At 39.6% G+C, this 20,468-nt stretch overlaps 1 protein-coding gene across 1 annotated transcript in view; it reads right to left on the bottom strand.

Annotated features, from left to right (window-relative positions):
• LOC149289848 (histone-lysine N-methyltransferase SMYD3-like) overlaps positions 1–20,468 on the bottom strand; it is a 359,885-nt gene that overhangs the window by 77,302 nt on the left and 262,115 nt on the right. Inside the window, exons 6-7 of the mRNA XM_089490127.1 lie at positions 13,785–13,852; positions 4,077–4,179 (exon numbers count right to left, since the gene is read on the bottom strand). Of these exons, the coding sequence (XP_089346253.1) occupies positions 4,077–4,179; positions 13,785–13,852 (171 nt within the window). The remainder of the gene's footprint in view (positions 1–4,076; positions 4,180–13,784; positions 13,853–20,468) is intronic.

The following is a 20,468-nucleotide window of genomic DNA, read 5'->3' as shown; positions in this document are numbered from 1 at the left end:
TGGCTCCTGGCTTCTGCGTTTGCTGTTCATACCCTTGCATCCAACTCATTCCTATTATTATCCGCTTGCACCTGGCCTCCTCACTGTTGGGATCATCTAAGTCCCAGCTCCCTGTCACCAAGGGTTTCCTTTGGTGGTTGGGTTCTGGGCAGAACAACTCCTGCGGTGTGCGCCATTGTGTAAGCGGTCGTGACACAATACAGATGTATATGCTAAGTGTGTTATATTTAAAATCCATATTGCTTTAAGTGCATTTAATTATTATACCTTATGCTACTTGAAGGTCATATTCACATTTAAACAAGACAGTGCCTTTATTAAATTTTAAAGTCAATACGGACCACCACATATATATGAATATAGACTGTGTTCTAAAGATGAATGTTTTTATTAATGATGTTATTGTTTTATTTTATAATTTTGGTGGTTAACATTATGAGAAAAAAAATGTGTATTCAATTAGTCAAATACATGTAATAGCTACAAAAACATCCAACAATAATTAAGAAAACATGAAGTACTAAACATATGTTAATGTAATTCATCCAAAACTAGATTTCAGTTTTGACTGTGTAAATTAGCAAAGACTGCTACGTTAGTGTTTCTAATTACATGAATTCAGGGCAACGCAAGTTTTAGTTTCATACTTGGTTATCAAATGAACAGCTTTCATGTAGAAACATACATCATAGTGTTATAGTGCATGTGGTATAAAATTCTTCAAAAGTCCCTAGTGAACTATAATCTATGGTAACTGCATTAACAGAATCTGCATCCCACAGATTCTTGATTGGATTGAGATCTGGGGAATTTGGAGGCCAAGTTAACACCTTGAACTCTCAAACCATCCCTGAACCAATTTTGCTTTGTGGCAGGACACATTATCCTGGTGAAAGAGGCCAATGCCATCAGGTAATATTGTGTCCATTCAGAGGGGGGAAACAGGGTCTGCAACAATGCTTAAGTACGTGTCAAAGTAACATCCACATGAATGGCAGGGTTTCCCATTGCCCAAAGCATTGCACTGCATCCACCAGCTTGCCTTTAGTGCATCCTGGTGCCATGTGTTCTCCAGGTAAGTGATGCACATGCACCCGGCCATCCCCGTGATGTAAAATAAAATGTGATTCATCAGAGCAGGCCACCTTCTTTTATTGCTCTGTGGTCCAGTTTTTATGCTCATGTGCCCATTGTAGGTGCTTTTGGCAGTGGACACTGGTCAGCATTTTCACCCTGTCTGGTCTGCAGATATGCAGCCCCATATACAACAAACTGCCATGCGCTGTGTGTTTTGACACCTTTCTATCAGAACCTTTTCAGCATTTTGAGCTACAGTAGCTCGTCTGTTGGATTTGGCCACATGGGCCAGCCTAAGCCCCCATGTGAATTAATGAGCCTTGGCCGTCCATGACCCTGTCGCTGGTTCACCACTTTTCCGTCCTTGGACCATTTTTGATAGGTAGTGACCACTGCAGACCTGGAACATCCCACAAGAGCTACAGTTTTGGAGATGCTCTCACCCAGTCGTCTAACCATCACAAATTGGCCCTTGTCAAAGTCACTCAGATCCTTACGCTTGCCCATTTTTCCTCCTTCTAACACATCAACTTTGAGGACAAAATGTTCACTTTCTGTCTAATATATCCCCACCCACTCACAGGTTCCATGATAACAAGATTATTAGTGTTATTCACTGTTATTCAGCATCAGTGGTCATACTGTTATGGCTGATCGTGTATATTGATTTTAATTTAGGGACACATGCATACGCACACACATACACACGTACACATGCATGCTCACACACACAAGTACACATGCATGCTCACACACAAGAAGCTATGTTGATCAGTGATAAACAGAGAAAGTGAACAATTGCAGGGAAACTTTGAAACTTCCAACACAACATAATTGTATTCTCTGGAAAAGAAAAACGATCCATTAAGGACTTGCATTAGTGGAGAAATGGTTCTGCGGAACATAAGGCTTAATATGCTACAGATGTGTGTTTCAGAATATTAATCAGGCTTCATACAAGCAAACATGAGATGAGAGTAAGTTAAAGGTTCTGTTTGCTTTTGTTTGTGCAATTCCTTTCCAAATGAAATAAGTTGAAGACACAATTTGGATACACCAATGCATTTAAGTTTAGAAAATAAAAAACTTTGAGGCATTTTTGGTTGTCCAAATAGAAAATATGATTTTGCTGGCAATCTAGATTCCAACAATAGATGTTTATAGTTAAGTTAGATAACACTGACGGATTCTAATATAGGACTAAGCGTGCAGGATAATGTTTAGATACTCCCATGCACCAGCAACCAAAGGTGTTTTTTTTATAATCATTGGAGGATACAGGGTGAGGGCATGCAAACTTAAGTCAAGTCTGGTCAATTAAGTTAACCCTTAACTCATTCCATTATGAAGTGAATAAAGCAGAACTGCAAACAGGCCAGGAATTCTGTGTATCCTTTCCTAAAAAGTAGTTTAATGAACTTTTAATTGATATACCTGTGCTGAAGCTTGCATATTGAAAGGTTTTGGTATGTTTGCTGACCTTTAGAGCTTGAATTGTGCAGCACTGGAGTAAACCTATTGCCTTAATAGCTGACTAGGTGCTTATCTGCTTGCAATCCTAAAACAGTCCTGAAATGAAGACAAGGATATCTTCTTAAAGCAGTTTACAATAATGCGTTTTTAAAGTCTGCCAAAACTTCTTGAAAACTAAAACTGGACAAAGTCTCAGAACCCAAATGATATATGAAATGCTTTATTACATCCCTGGCAGACTCCACAAAAAGTGATACGTTCATTTTTAAGCAGAAAATACACTAGAACTTATACATTCTTGTGGTTGTCTAATTGTCTCTCAAACATGACCCAAATGTTCTCTTTTCTTTACTTTTTATCTTAATATACTCTTCACATCATAAACCATCCCCCTTTGTCCATTTTCCATTTATTCATAACTCCATATTCATCACTCACTTCTCCTTTTATGTGATATTTCTTATTGATTTAATCTGTTATTCCCTCCCGATGCTCAGAACCCATTTCCTGTACCCAAATAAAACTCAATTTTAGATACTATCTATGTGTAGTGCCATTTAATATGTGTATTATTGATGCTATTATACTCATGGCCATACGTGGGAACTCTCCGGGTTTGACCCGGAGATCTCCGGGTGAAGCAGTGCTTCAACACCTCAATCCTCTGGGTGGCGGGTGTTTCCCGCAATGTCAGTGGAAACACCCACTGACATCAGCCGGAGTGCCCCCAGCATCAACAGGAATGCCCCCAATGTCAACAGGAACGCCCCCAACGTGAACGCCCCAACGTCAAAGGGAACGGCCACTGACATCACGGGACTGCCCACCGACATCAGCGTCCCACAAGGGTAGGCTCTGGGTAGCCGGAGCTCAGAAGATCCCAGGTGTGCTCATGGCATACTGTAAGAGTAGTTTCCTGAGGATTTTTTAAAGGACAACCACTACAGATACATAGCACAACACAGATTAAAAGATGACCCTTTCCGACAATACACGAACAGGTTTTTTTACTGCATGAATAAGTTCTCTTTGTTTTGAACCCAAGATCTTTCATGCAAAAACATGACTTGAAAGCACGAAATAAGCAGCATAAATGCTATTTCCCAGTTTCCTGCATTCTCTATAAATGTGAAGATTTACAACCTTAGCAACATCTGAAATGCACAAATTACTGGATGGGTATTCTCGGAATAATAAGTGAGCAGTGTTTTCCGCCAGTAAGTATTTTTTCATATGTTTAAAAGAAAAAAAATAACAGTCAAGTGTTGTCTGTATCCAGGATATAAGGTATGAGAAGAACACACAGGAATTTATCTTGACACTCTGTGATTTATGACAAATAATGACACAGATAGCCAAGCAGCAGGTACAGACAGCTTAATGGATCTTTCCTTTCCTTGTGAGATATGTGAAGCCAGAGGTAATTTATACAGTAAAGGGTGAAGAACAGCTCAGCAATGTATATGGGTGGATACTGCTCTTTCCAGGTGTCTCTGATGGGAAGGAGGACAAGTTAATTACCGTACCTCTTCGCCCTTTGGGATTTCTCTGACAGTGCGTAGGTTGAGATATCTTCCTTCAAATGCAATAACGCAGTTTGGGTCGCAACTGTGATTTAACAGGGACATGCTGAAAGAGAGAGCAGAAAGGGCATATAGAATTTAGCTAGACAGGAAGAAGTTACTTAGACAGACACCTGTCAACCCAAGTCTGCCCAGAATGCATTTTAGCACAGTATAAATATAAATAGTATTGAAAAGCATTTAAACTGCAATATCAACATAACGTTACTTTTGCAAAAAATTATATATATATTGATACAAAACAATATATAATTTTTTCCTAAAATATAGCAATTTTAATAAATTAAAAAGGTTGAGGTTTAAGCCATTGTCCAATGTGCAGCAGAAAATTAGCATTAGCTGGACAAATGTCTGACTTGCAAATTAACTGAAGTACACAACATTTTCATAATCCACTCGTTTTACAAATAAACAAGATTAAAAGAAAAAACATATTTTTATCCATCCACTCCAAATGATAACTCAACCACTCACTTTCACTTTGTCCATAAACTGTGTCCATAAATTGTGCAACCTTCTTGACACTGTCCCTTTCTGTTCCATCCTTTTTTAAACACATTTGGGTTTTTAAAAACACCGGATCATGCACATGCTTAGGATGGATTCACCTATAGTTTATACAACTAGCATTATCAATTCCCCCTGCCTGAACCAACTGATATTTCCAGAAACTTATCAAGAGTGCCGAAATAATATTGAGGAGGAATAACATACAGGATCTGACATAGGTTGCATGTGGCTCCATCTTCAGCACAGAACATTTCTGGTTATCCCAAGTGCAAACATGACCTATTTCATGTTCTCCACTGGTTCTGGCCATGCACACTACCATTCAAAAGTTTGGGGTCACTTAGGAATGTCCTTGTTTTAAAAAGAAAAGGAAATTTAGTCCATTAAAATAACATTGTTAATGTTTTAAATGACTAATGTAGCTGTAAACTGCTCATTTTAGCAGAATACCATCATAAGCGTACAGAGGACCTTTATCAGCAACCACTCCTGTGTTTCAACGGCACATTGGGTTAGTTAATCAAAGTTTAAGTTTTAAAGGCTATTTAATCATTAGAAAACCTATTTTGCAATTATGTTAGCACAGTTAAGAATGTCCTTGTTTTCCATGATAACAGATAGGTTACCACAAACCTTTGAAGGGTAGTGTAAAATACCATATTTGCTCGATTATGAAGACAACCTCCGCTGCTTCCGGGGCTTCTATGATGGAGCGCCGGCATCACATGACCTTCCAGTGCTCATTCATAGAACCCCTGGTGGAAGTGCCGGCAGCAGTAGGGCAGGTTGTCTGCGCGTATCACGCAAACCTCCACTGGCTGCCCCACTAGACACCAAGGAATCCGAAGCAAGGGGGACAAGTCTAGGGAAGCACTGGTAAGTCGGGGGAGGGTAAAAGTGGTATATGGGGGGTATAAGGCATTTCTGGGGGCATAGTGGCAAATAGGGGGTATAAGGCATATCTGGCAACAGAGTGGCATATCAGGGAGGCAGAGTGACATATAGGGGGTATAAGGCATTTCTGGGGGGCAAATAAAAGGAAATAAAAACAAAATGCACTTTTCTCAATCATAGTTTTTATTAAATATGAAAATAGTTTACATGTGAATATTTACTAGTAAATCTTTTCTCTAATTTTGGGGGGGTCTTCTTATAATCAAGCAAATACGGTACATTGACTTATTCTCACAACAGAAAAATATCAGTGTCCACATATGACAGTCCCCCCAGCCCCAAATCTTAACAATAAATGATCGTTGATTCATTTTTTAGCAAAAAAAACCTTAAAAGCTCTACTTTTTCATTTAGTATGAGTGCTGTTGATTTCACCCAGTTCTCCGGCACTTCCGCTAGGCTTCTATGACTGAGCACCAGAAGGTCATGTCACGCTGGCACTCTGCCATAGAAGCCCCAGAGGAAGTGCCCCAGAGGAAGTGCGACAGACGTTCACCGGCTGCCATAAAGAAGGATCCAGGTCCCCTGCAGCGCTGCGGGGGATCTGGATCTTAGTCAGACCTCTATTTGAGTTAAAATATAAGACAAGGGGTATTTTTTTTAGAGCAAATACAGTAATAGCATTGCTTAGTTTTAATCTTCCAGCTTGACCCTCTGACTAATGAAAGTCTATGGAAGAACGCACTTTATTAGCAACTGACCCTACAACATCACATGGCAGCAATTGCATCCTCCATGTCTACAAATAGAGGAAGTTTATGGGAACAAAACAAGATAAAACCAGGTTTATGTGAATGTCAACCTACATTATTTTATACAGCATTGTATTTTATGCTTTAGGGGAAAGTATTTTTCCATTGGACCCCCTCTCTACAATGCTGCAATCTTTTTCATTTTGATACAAATGTAATATAGATTCCTTATTATTACATTTTGACAAGGTCAGTACTCTTTTCAAATTACCAGCTGCAGTCTGCAGGCTATTATACCATACTCTGTGTGTTTTTGATTAATGTGACTTGTCTATAATACAACATAAATTTTACAAATACTATAAGTTACTACAACAATACTGCAAGAGCTACCCCTGACCAGTCACCTGAAAACACTATTATTATTCAAAACAACATGAATAACCACTTTTATGTCATTATATCACACTTTCTGTTTCTTTATATAAAAACATAATACTTTTAGTGGTTAATCTGACCTCCATTCCTTGGTTGGCTTAGCATTTTATTGCCTGCTTTTAAATAATATTTTCCAACAGTTTAAAATGGTGTGAAAACAGAAGACTAGATCTGAGTGCCCAAAATGCCACTAACAAAACAAGTCTTACGAAGTTTGAAATATCTAAATAAAACAATACCTTAAATGAAATGGATACAACTTAATATGTAGCTGCATTTTAGTGTGCCAAGTAAGTAAAATTATATTATATATAGTTTCTGCTACGACTGTCAACCAAATGTCTTGCTGGATAGTGCTCAAGGTATTTGCTGTCTAAAGAAAAATGTTTGCAGCAGTTAAATAATAATAATAGTAATAATAATAATACAAACAGTAACACAAAAATGATAGTTATTATATAGGTGCTTATTTCACTAAGGCTTATCAAATAGTAAAAACTTTCATTTCACCTACAGATTGTCAAATTTTGTAGAACAATATGGAGAGATTACCATTTAAGAATATATTTAAAAAATCATGTTAGTAGTGTGGTCTTTCACCTCAAGACATCTTAATTTTGCAGAAATGTGAGATTTAAACTAGAAAAATGGAGCAGAACAGATTGCCGTTCTTGTATTGTTTACATTTTAAGTTCTAATACTTATTTTTGAGGCTCTGTGTCTTCTAGGAATTATTCTACATTTTACATATAAGGAGCAGAACAAAATATACAGCTTATTGTAGAGCTACTGTATGTTTCTATTTAAGCTTGTGTGACTACACCTGTCCAAATACTAGCTATACAATTAAATGCGGTGAAACACAAGAAAGAAAAGGGGAGATGAGAGAAATGGATGAGGAGCTAGAGGAAACTGTGAAAAAAGAAAAGAAATAAAAGGAGAGAAAGGAGAAGAAAAGAAAATGGAGAAAAAAAGGGAAAAAGGATTGATGAGGTAAAAATCGAGCAGGGAAAAGAATACGAGAAAAAATATAATGGAGGGGAGAGAGATGAGGAAACAGGAGCAAAAGGAGGAAAGAAAAAAGAATGAGAGAGAGGAAACCCCAGAGTTTCAGTGCTCCAGATAATGTCAGTTACCATCGTCTGTGGTTAATCTCGATAGTTTACAAATCGCCAGAACACACATTGATATTGTAGCGCAACTTACACATAAGCATCAGTGCAAGCATGGAAAGTATGTCAGCTCTCCTCTCCATGTGTTCCATGTGCACTCCAAGGGTGTGCTTGGTATGGAAGACAGTTTACATTTTCGAAAAGCTGCCCAGTGCCAGGACATGAGCCCAATTAATCAAGGGCATTTCATTAGCAGCACATGTCTGCTACTTAGCATCTTAATTGTTATGGAAGCAGTAAAGGTGTACTTAGTTTTTCCCGAATGGTTTCTCCATTTTGGCTTTATTTTTGTAGAATACATCATGACATGGTTTAATATGTCATCTGTTGTTGTTGCAACTTAAAAGGGGTAGGATAAAAATGCTAAAAGCTATTTTTTTAAAAAACAAATGAAAAAAAAATAATAAAAAAAATAATGTTATTGTACATGTAGCAGCAGAACCACTTGCCAAGGTTTCCTCTTCTTGGCTTGGACAGGTAGAGTAGTTCACAAGGGGGTTAGTGGCTGCGCTCTCACGGATGTGAATATATGAAAGAAAGAGGAAACACAATAGTGCAATATGTCTCTTAAAACTTATTTTTTATAAAATGAAGGCCACAAGGGGCTACTCACATTTGGTGGGGGCTTCTTCAGTTAGCCCCAAAGTATGCGCTTGGGCGATATAATCCTTGCCTTAAAGATTTCTTTGGCAGCACTCTGTAATATGGGTTTCTTCAATTAGCCCCAAGATGTGCATTTAGGTGGTATAATCCTTGCTTTGGAATTTCTTTAGCCGCAGTCTGGAGTGTCTGCAGTTCCTTTTTGGTGAGCAATGATAGAATTGCTCACTCCTCAGCGCATAGGTGGTAAAATCCCCACCAAGGATATAGTGGTGGCTGACAAGGTATTCTGTTTTGTAAATTAAAAAAGGTCCAGGAGCAAGATAAAATAGTTTTTAAAAAAACTTATTTATTTTAAACTTTTGGTAATAAAAACCAATAAAAACCAACAAAAGGTTAATATAAAATAACACACAAACGCGTTTCGCCTAGCACAGGCTTCCTCAGAGTGTGTAGAAAGGCTCCTGATACATTGAATGTTTTTATACAGTTTGAAATGTCTAAAATGGCGCCAAATGATGTCATCAACAAGGGGTGTGGCTTAAACATCACCAAAAAAAAATAAAATAAAAACAAGCATAATTGGAAGCATATTATTGTTGTTGTTGCAACATTTACCAATTTCAAGACCTGCTAAGGAACAAATTGTGTAGAAGAAGTATAGAGGTTTTGCCATGAAGCACAGTGGGCTTCAAAACTTGTGTTTCTATTTAACTATAAGTAAAGCTTATACAGTATCTCACAAAAGTGAGCACCCCCCCACATTTTTGTAAATATTTTATTATATCTTTTCATGTCACTGAAGAAATGACACTCTGCTATAATGTAAAGTAGTGAGTGTACAGCCTGTATAACAGTGTAAATTTGCTGTTCCCTTACCTTGGCAACAAAAGTGAGTACACCCCTAAGTGGAAATTTCCAAATTGGGCCCAAAGTGTCAATATTTTGTGTGGCCATCATTATTTTCCAGCACTGTCTTAACCCTCTTGGGCATGGAGTTCACCAGAGTTTCCACTTCTCCATGGCGATATCATGGAGCTGGTGGATTTTAGAGACCTTGCGCTCCGCCTCCTTCCATTTGAGGATGCCCCACAGATGCTCAATAGGGTTTAAGTCTGGAGACATGCTTTGCCAGTCCATCACCTTTACCCTCAGCTTCTTTAGCAAGGCAGTGGTCGTCTTGGAGGTGTGTTTGGGGTCGTTATGTTGGAATACTGCCCTGCGGCCCAGTCTCGGAAGGGAGGGGATCATGCTTTGCTTCAGTATGTCACAGTACATGTTGGCATTTATGGTCCCCTCAATGAACTGTAACTCCCCAGTGCCGGCAACACTCATGCAGGCCCAGACCATGACACTCCCACCACCATGCTTAACTGTAGGCAAGACACACTTGTCTTTGTACTCCTCACCTGGTTGCCGCCACACACGCTTGACACCATCTGAACCAAATAAGTTTATCTTGTTCTCATCGGACCCCAGGCCATGGTTCCAATAACCCAAGTCCTTAGTCTGCTTGTCTTCAGCAAACTGTTTGCAGGCTTTCTTGTGCATCATCTTTAGAAGAGTCTTCCTTCTGATTTGATGCAGTGTGCGGCATATGGTCGGAGCACTGACATGCTGACCCCCCACCCCTTCAACCTCTGCAGCAATGCTGGCAGCACTCTTTGCATATGACGCTGAGCATGTGCACTCAACGTCTTTGGTCGACCATGGCCAGGCCTGTTCTGAGTGGAACCTGTCCTGTGAAACCGTTGTATGGTCTTGCCCACCGTGCTGCAGCTCAGTTTCAGGGTCTTGGCAATCTTTTTATAGCCTAGGCCATCTTTATGTAGAGCAACAATTGTTTTTTCAGAGTTCTTTGCCATGAGGTGCCATGTTGAACGTCCAGTGGCCAGTATGAGACAGTGTGAGAGCAATAACACCAAATTTAACACACCTGCTCCCTATTCACACTTGAGACCTTGTAACACTAACGAGTCACATGAGACCGGGGAGGGGAATGGCTAATTGGGCCCAATTTAGACATTTTCACTTAGGGGTGTACTCACTTTTGTTGCCAAGGTTTAGACATTAATGGCTGTGTGTCGAGTTATTTTTAAGGGAACAGCAAACAGGCTGTGCACCCACTACTTTACATTGCAGCAGAGTGTCATTTCTTCAGTTTTGTCACATGAAAAGATATAATAAAATATTTACAAAAATGTGAGGGGTGTACTCACTTTTGTGAGATACTGTATATATATGTATATATATTTAAAAAATATGTAGTTTTTGAAAATATTTTTATTTATATTTAGTCTTTTTGAATGGCTCTTTAACACAGGTAGAAAAAAAGCCATCAATGCCTCGGTGCCTTGGATCCATTCCTTAGAGATTTTGGTCCATATGGACATAATGGCATTACACAGTAGCTGCAGACTCTGGAGGCCATTGGAGTACAGTGAACTCATTGTCATGTTCAAGAAACCAGTTGGAGATGATGTGAGCTTTGTGACATGGTGCATTATCCTGCTGTAAGTAGCCATCAGAAGATGGGTACACTGTGGTCATAAAGTGATGGACATATTCAGCAACTCAGGTAGGCTGTTTCATTTAAACAATGCTCAATTGGTACTAAGGGGCCCAGAGTGTGCCAAGAAAATGTCCCCCTCACCATTACACCACCACCTGCCTGAACCATTAATACAAGTTAGGATGGATCCATGCTTTCATGTTGTTTATGCCAAATTCTGACCCTGCCATCTGAATGTCGCAGCTGGAATTGAGACTCATCAGACCAGGCAACGTTCTTCCAGTCTTCCATTGTCCAATTTTGGTGAGCCTGTTCGAATTGTAGCCTCAGTTTCCTGTTCTTAGCTGACAGGAGTGGCACCCGGTGTGGTCTTCTGCTACTGTAGCCCATCTGCTTCAAGGTTTGATGTGTTGTGCGTTCAGAGATGGTATTCTGCATACCCTGGTTGTAACGAGTGGTTATTTGAGTTACTGTTGCCTTTCTGTCATCCCGAGCCAGTCAGCCCATATTCCTCTGACCTCTGATATAAATATATATATATATATATATATATATATATACATACACACATCATTTTCTCTTTGCATGATGTTGTGCCATTAGGGATAGAAAAAAAAAAAAGAGAAACAGCGAGAGAGCGTCCCTACAGAAGAGGGACATTTGGAAGACATGCCTCCCTTAGAAGTTCAGGTATCAAATTATAAGATATTGAAGGAACAGGTGAAAGATCTGTCCCATCAACAGCACATACGGTTGCTGGAGAATGTATGTGAGCCATTTGGAATAACCTGGATTTCAGCATATACTGGTCATTCAATTTGATCTGTTCTTCAACTAAGTGATAACAATACACAAACAATCTGCTTCAAGTAATAACCCACAATGATATGATATGATATTGAACACATAGCTTCTCCATTAGACTACACATAAAGGGCTCAGAGGGTGTAAAGTTTCTCTCTTTAGGACTAAAATCCTTCTGCCCGATATTTCTCTTTTCTAGGAGCTCAGAATATTTGCTAGCTATGACATTTTTATAGCACTAAATGTTTCTGCTAAAACAGTCTGTCACACATTGGGAGCCTCCATACATCAAAAACAAATATCTACATGAGAGAGTTAATCCTTCAAAATTTCTGTGTGCAACTGATCCTCCAAATACAAGAATACAAGTAACATGTGTAATGAAACCGTGTAGATGTAATTTGAGCACATAATTTATTCTAAAAATATAATTATATTTAATAGAGTCATTAGACTACTTGCATATAGGAGTAAAATATTGGCATAACTGTCCCAAAAACTGCAATCAATCATTTGTGATAACTGCCAACATAGCTGTGGAGGAAATTCTTGAGAATCTTTGGCCCACTCTTCTTGGCAAAATTATTTTTTATTCAGCCACATTGAATGGGTTTTTCAGCAAGAACTGCCTTTTTATGTGAGAACGTTATAAGAATTAGACCACTCCAAAAGCTTCATTTTGTTTCTTTTGAGTCATTCAGAGGTGGACTTGCTTGTGTGTTTCGGATCTTTGCCGTGATGTGTAACCCAAATGCACTTGAGCTTTAGGTCACAATCCGATGGCCAGACATTTTGGTTTCACAAATTATGGCAAGTCGCCCAGGAACTGAAGCAGCAAAGTAGCCCCAGACCATCACACTACCATCACCGTGCTTGACTGTTGGCATGATGTTCTTGTTGTGGAATGCTGTGTTAGCTTTACCGTAGATGTAAGGCTAACACCCTTATCAGTCCACATAATATTATCCCAAAAGTCTTGAAGCAAATGTGAGACAAGCCTTTTTGGTCAACAGTTTTGCCTTGTAACTCTCCCATGGATGACATTTTTGCACAGTCTCTTTTTTATTGTGGATCGTGAACACAGACTTTAACTTAAAATTTAGGCAAGTGAGGCTTGTAGTTCTTTACTCAATGCACTTTTGGAGGAATTTTGAACCCATATATATCAATTAAATTTAGAATCTAAGGGGTTAATTACTTTTTTACATAGGGCCAGGTAGGGTCGGATAGCTCCCCCCCTATACATGAAAGTTAAAACTGCATTTTGTGTTTTCTTTGTCTAATAAATAGACAAGAAATTGGGCAAAATACTTTATCAGAGCACTGTATATGGGTAAATATAACTCGAAGAGATTTATAAAGCATTATCATTATTCAGTCAAATATTCTAAAGGAGAAATTTTTTTGGGGGGGGGTTGTAGATTGGATCCATGTCCCTTAGATTACTTTTTTTAAATAAATAATTTTTTGAACAATAAAAAAACATTATATTTAAGATATTTAGAAAGGGTGAAGAAACCGGATATATGAAACTAAGCACTACTACTAATTTAGGGGAATTGTAAGAACACTTGACACAAGTTTCCAGCTGTGCTAAAGTCTAACCGTTAAGGTAAGGAATGAAAGTTAATTTCCTTCTTTCTGCTTATGTTACCATGGCCTTTTTAGGGGACAGAAATATAAACGAAGGCTCTAAGTTACAGCTTTTAACTTGTTTCCATCCTTAGTGAAAACCACATGCTTTACTTAAACAAAAAGCCATCAGTCTCAACCTATATAAATAATTTCTTCAACTGGTACTGAGGCATTCTGAAAACATGTTCTAAACCAAATTATTTTTTCTCCCCCACCTTTCATTTCCTTGTAATTGAACAGTGGAAGTAGTTTTCTTCTGATAAGCCCCTCTGGCTACCAAAGGAACTTAAATACTCAATGTAACCACTGTGAATGAAGCAGCTGTATGTATTACCTGGGAAACAGGCCAACACCAACGTCCTGCATCTCCCCATCACTAATGGTGAAGCTGTTACAGGTCACCTGTAAAAACAAGCAAAATTAATCCAGGATCAGTGAGGTTTTTGACCAGGAGGAATGACACATTCAATAAACAAAGACTATCACATTCGGCAAAGAGCTCTTGGAGGCTTTAAAATCCATAGGTAGGGCAGCCCTCCTTGTCAAACATGGGTCACATTCAATATTTTTACTAGCTTTCATTGGATACATTAGCATCAGCAAACAAGCCAAGAATAAATAATATAGCGACATAGAGTGACTAGCCGTAAATTACATGCAGAATAATGGTGCCTATACCTAAAGAGTCTCACAGCTACAAATTTACCAAAACCTTATTAAACATTATTTAATTGCACCTCCCCCAACACATTAATAAGGTTTTGGTAGCAGTATAAACTGCTTTGTGTGCCCACTATGTAGGAGGTGAGAGTAGGTTCTCACCCTATTGAGAGTGTGCCTTGACATGGCGGGTGAGCTTAATTATGCTTTGGCCAATTCATATAACCAAAACCTCTCGTTTATATTATTATTCATTTATATATTTGTTGCCAACTTTATTAGGGTGAGAAGCGCAGACAGTTTTTGCAGCATGCTTACACCCGGTTTGGTAGGCCTCGTATTATACATATGTATTATTTTAGCCTGAGACTAGCTTAGCGCACCGACATTTTTTCTTTTCCCTGTTTGCTCATATTTGAGGTTGTTGGCTCCTCGTCAGTCTGGTTGCAGCTTGCTGTCCAGGGGTTAATGGGGAGGAGGTTTAATTGCACCTCCCCAACACATTAATACGGTTTTGGTAGCAGTATAAAGTGCTTTGTGTGCCAACTATATAGGAGGTGAGAGTAGGTTCTCACCCTATTGAGAGTGTGCCTTGACATGGCGGGTGAGCTTAATTATGCTTTGGCCAATTCATATAACCAAAACCTCTCATTTATATTAAGTTTATATATTTGTTGCCAACTTTATTAGGGTAAGAAGCGCAGACAGTTTTTGTTTTTTGTATACATTGTACAGCCAATACACTGTATTTGCAGCATGCTTACACCTGTTTGGTAGGCCTCATATTATACATTTGTATTATTTGAGCCTGAGACTAGCTTAGCGCACCAACATTTTTTCTTTTCCCAGTTTTTGTTTTTTGTATACACTGTACAGCCAATACACTGTATTTGCAACATGCTCATGCCTGTTTGGTAGGCCTCATATTACACAATACTAATTATTTAAATAACTGGTGAATACATACTGCAGTATGCAGAAAAATAGTATGCACTGCCATGGTCCCAGGGGTCTGTCGGTTGACGCAGGCGAACACTGGGTGTATGGCTAGGCTTGGTTATGTACCCCTTTTTGTCTCCTTTTTTGTTTCTCTCATTGTTAGTTGTTCTCATTGTTTCTTTTTCCATCGCTAAGATGTAATTTACTTACATTATATCTGCTGTATGATGTATTGAAATTAAGTACTGACAACAAACTGCTTCAATAAAATACAATTTACCAAATATGCACTGCCATGAGATGTTTATTTACTAAATGGTGAGTTGTAATAAGTTGAGATGTTCCTGTAATGCTATGCATTATAAAGGACAAATTCCTGACACTGCATAATGCATACCTATACAAATACACAAATGTATGTAAATGCGACTACGTTCATATAAGAGTAAACTAAGAAATCATTAATAAAAGAACATGGCAATATGCGTCACAATATCAGCTTGGAGGAAAAAGTGTTCTAAAATCCCTTAGTCGTTTCAATTAGACAAATTTATGCATTAAATGATACTAAGCCCGGCAAGCTTCTCATGCAAGAAGGGCTGAACAGTTGAGCTGGTCCTGGATAATACATTGACAACATAAGGTCAGTGCACCAAACTACTCTTGCAGAAGTAGTTAATCCTTTATTATGTATCGTGAGGTCAAGGTGATGAAATTTTCAACTTTCCTACAAAGTCCCAGTTTAGTGAATATACCACTTACATACTTACCTAGGAACATCCCAGAGTAAATCCCCATCCTGAGCTTTCCTCCTCCTGCTCCTCGCAGGGGACAGGAAAAGGGGATAAGTGAGAGCTAGCTTTAAATAAGGTGGAACTAGCCATAAAAGGGGCAGAGAGTGGGCATAACCTCTGCTAGGAGTGGTTTCTAGAGGCCTGGCAATTAGAACGGATTTCCAGAGCCTTGGGTTGAAATCTAGAAAGTTTCCAGACGCACAGACTGTCTATCAACTGAATGCAACTCTGCATTGTGGGTATAGATGAAATGAAAACCACATGGAAACAGAGATAGTTGTGCAAACCCGGACTGGCCCGGACTGGTGGGCCGGGCGGCAGCAGGGCTGGATTGACATAGGGGCTGATGGAGCTGCAGCTCCAGGCCCCTACCTTAAAATAGGCCCAGTCAGGACCAGACTGACTGGGCCTATGCAGCCGTCCTTACCGCAGGGCAAAAGGGGAACCTGCCCCTTAAGCCCGCAGCAACTGCGACCGGGCCCGCCACTCTAGTAGCGGGCCCGCTACTTACCTGGCAGACGCGCGCGAGCAGCGTCTCTTCTACTGCCAGGGGGACGCAGGAATCCAACGGAGTCACATCATGTATGTCACATGACCATGCTGCGCGTCTGCTTCCCCTGTGCAGTAGAACAGGTTGTCCGCTTTGTCAAGCTCATAAGGCTCTGTTTGGCCGAAACGTTGCTTTTTTTGTTTTGCTTTCTCTGAATAAAGTAACCTAAGGATTGGAACTGATTGGAGTGCTGGGGTTCTTTTCCGTGTTCGTATACTTCAAGAGGGTTTATGCTGTCCCTTTTTTCCTGCTAGCACCCAGCTTCCTGTGTGCTGAACCATTTTTTCTTTTTTAACTGTCCTGGTGTGTGTGTTTTGGTGTTGGTGTGGCAGAGCCTGTCCTGGTGTGTGTGTGTGTTTGGAAGTCGGTGTGGCAGAGCCTGTCCTGGTGTGTGATTGGGTGTCGGTGTGGCAGAGCCTGTCCTTGGTCTGTGTCTGGGTGTTGGTGTGGAAAAGCCTGTCCTGCTGTGTGTGTGTATATTCAGAAAAAGCCTGAATATAAGACGACCCTATAGGAAAAAAGTTTTACCAGTAAATGTTAATTCATGTAAACTATAAAAAATTTTTATAAAAGCTATGATTGAGAAAAATATATATATATTTTTTATTTCCTTGTATTTTCCAACCTGCCCCCCAGTTACGCACATCTGCCCCCAGGCTTGCCACTCCAATATGGCACTGTGGCCCATGATATGCCTTTTAACCCTCTATATGCCACTGTGCCCCATGATATGCCTTTTAACCCCCTATGTGCCACTCTGCCTCCAGAAATGCCTTATACCCCTATATCCCACTCTGGCATTTAGGGGGTTAAATGGCATATTATGGGGCAGAATGGCATATAGGGAGGTATAAGGCATTTCAGGAGGCAGAGTGGCGTTAAGGGGATTAAAAGGCATTTCACAGAGCACTCTGCCTCCAGAAATGCCCTATGCCCCCATTTAAACACACACACACACACACACTTACCGGTGCTTCCAATTTCCTGTTGTATTGCCGGGGCAGCGGGTTGACGTCTATGCGATTCGCTGCCGCCGGAAGGAGGTGGAGTTGGCAGCGGGGGTTTGTCTGCGTCCATCGCGGAGACCTTCCCCGGCTGTCAGAGATCAGAGTTCCCCGCACCAGTGCGGCACCGGCACCGGGAACTCTGATCTCTGACAGTCGGGGAAGGTCTGCGCGATGGACGCAGGCAACCCCCGCTGCTAGCCACACCTCCTTCCGGCTGCAGCGTAAGTTGTCTACGCGGATGGCGTAGACGTCAACCCGCTGCCCCGGCAATACAGCAGGAAATTGGAAGCACCGGTAAGTGTGTGTGGGGTGGGGAGTGTTAAATGGGGGGGGGGGGCAGAAGGATCCAGGTCCCCTGCAGCGGTGCGGGGGATCTGGATCTTAGTCTCATAATCAGACCTCTAATTGAGGTCTGATTATAAGACGACCCCGATTAGAAGACGAGGGGTATTTTTCATAGCATTTGCTCTGAAAAAAACCTTGTCTTATAATCGAGCAAATACGGTAGTTTAGTGTACACATCTCTGTTTGTATTAGGAGATCATATGTGAAATGACAAAGGCTTTGACCAAGCTTGATTTTAGTAAGATGACTGAGGTGATCCCTCGATGGATCAAAGGTTTGTATAGCCATCATTGTTAAAGGCAGATTCACCACTTGTTGTTCTGTGCCTTTGTAATCTTCTTCCAGTTTTCCTCTGGAAGTTAAGCTTAAGAGCGTTTATTATTTTTTGTGTAAATATGGCGACTACTAACTGCAGTACATAATACTTGATTATTGTAGAAGTAAAGTAAGATTCAATTTATTAGCAGGGTAGAGGCACCATTTGCGTAATAGCTGATCATGTTATAACCCGAGCTAATAGTAAAAATTATATGTGTTCCTTGCAGCTGAGATTGTCTGACCCTCAAAAACAGATGTAGAGTTTGATATTCTTTTATTTTTAAAAAGCCACTGTCTATTCCTTCCTTAGCATTTTTCCTCTGCTTTAGGATTACTCCCATTTGTCTTTTTCTCAAATACATCTCAAGGAGCAACAGATTACTGAGTATCTTCTATATTCTATTCCCCACAATCATAAAAGTAAATCTTATTGGTCATTGTTAATTTGTTCCAAAATTTTCCAACCATTCTTGGCCATACCATTGTACTAATGGAATGTATGCTTCCAAGAGCAAAGCCGTCTTCTCCTTCTTAACTTGTTATTGTATATTGTTATTTGAATGTTAATTTTCACTAGCCCCCTATTGTAATAGTGCTATATAATTTGCTGACATTCTATATGTATGGAATTAAAAGGTTTTTAATGTTAAAAGTTTATATCGAGGTAATTAGATTAGAAAATCTGCTGTAAAAAAACGTAAGTTGGTTTCATTTGTATCTGTATTTTATCTGTATTAATACCAAGATATCATTTTTCATTTTAGAATCTTTTGTAACATTTCCATATTTCTTTATTTATTTTAATACGCATTCAGTGTTGCCTTTACTGGTAAGCACTATGAATATCTGATAGCAAAAATAGTTTGAAGTTAGAGGGCTTGAAATGCAAATATCTTGCCTCTGCCGCTCTGGAATTTTTATTAGGGGGGTGCCATTGACTGCTTTTTTGTAAATACTTAATGTTTTTAGCATGCTATTATCCCACCTGTTTCAGTGCCCTTGGAGTTTGTCATTCAGTGTGGTGTTGACATTTGATAAGAACAGATTAATAGCATTGTGTGATTATGTAATGTATAATATAAAGCAGGATACATATTCTCCATAAATCTCCCAGTGATGTTCAAATGAGGTCTAAAACCATATGTTCTTACTTGACCCCAGAAACTACAAAGCATATTGCTTGACCTGATACATATCTTGTTTTTCTGGAAACCTCTATTCACAGATTGAGTATGCCTATATGAGAATCCCTACCACCACCATCACCATCACCACCACAATACAGAAAAGAAAAATACGCTTATGCCCTTATGAGCATGTCTGAAAGCAATTGTACTATGAATTACAAAGTACAAAGTTCCCAAAGCACTTAAAGCGAGGATATGCAGATAAACACAAGATATTTAACTTGTTCCTTTCTTACTTACTGTTACATGGGTCCTTCTACTTTATACATAGCTTTTAGCATAGCACAGGGATGGAATAAAATGAGCTCGAGCTCTGCTCAGCTCGAACCACTCCATGGCTGGCTCACCCAACTCTAGTCCTGACCAATTCAGGATTGCTGTTACTATGTTTTCAAATATGACAACCAAGTAAACTGAGATGCAATGTATGAAGGTAATCCAAGCTTGAACTATATTGGTCCATTGTCTTCCGTACTAAACTCATAATTGAAAAGGTTAAATTGATAAAATATGACCTAAATACTACTTCTGTAAAGTACGTAGTTCATCAATACCTGTTAAATGAAAACATATGGGATATTGTACCTAATGCAGCCAGCAGTCTCCATATGCTATAGGAACTAAAATTAAAAACTAGAAGGACTGTGAATGAATAATAGTGGAAACCCAGCAGGAACTCCTGAGTGAAATAACACATTTACTGAAATCCAGATTTCTATTACGGTGGGATTTGCTTGTTGGCTGCATTTCTCTTGTTGTCTCAACATCACAACCATGCAAGACACCTGTTAGAGAACTTTAATTATCTGAGCTGGGGGCATACAGAGGGTCAATAAAGTTTTCCTTCAGCAAGACTGGGAACTTCAAACAAGCAGCTATAATTTGTGTTATTCTACCAGATGGACAGTGCTTACAAATCAGCTGAGCAAGAAAACAACACTATCAGGCTATCTTTACTCTGGGTAAATCATAAAAAGGATGGACATGCCAAGAATTAGTCATGGTTTCTGGTCAGACCTTGATTGGCCACCAACCAGTAAAACCAAGGAAGCTGCCGGGTTGTGCATAACATTTCCAACAGACAGAGCCAAGGTTAACATATGTAAACCTATGAGATATGAACAACTCAATTGGCATACCTTGGAACTCTTTTGGAAGAGTGGCTTCATGTGGGGGCATGGTTAGCCACACGCGTGGGTGGGGCTACCCCCAGGGTGT

Source organism: Sceloporus occidentalis, unplaced genomic scaffold (assembly GCF_023333645.1).
Source record: "Sceloporus occidentalis isolate IW3139 unplaced genomic scaffold, rSceOcc1.0.p SCAF_42, whole genome shotgun sequence".
Lineage (NCBI taxonomy): Eukaryota > Metazoa > Chordata > Lepidosauria > Squamata > Phrynosomatidae > Sceloporus > Sceloporus occidentalis.
The sequence above is the reverse complement of the archived record's forward strand: the minus strand, read 5'-3'. Positions and strand labels throughout refer to the sequence as shown.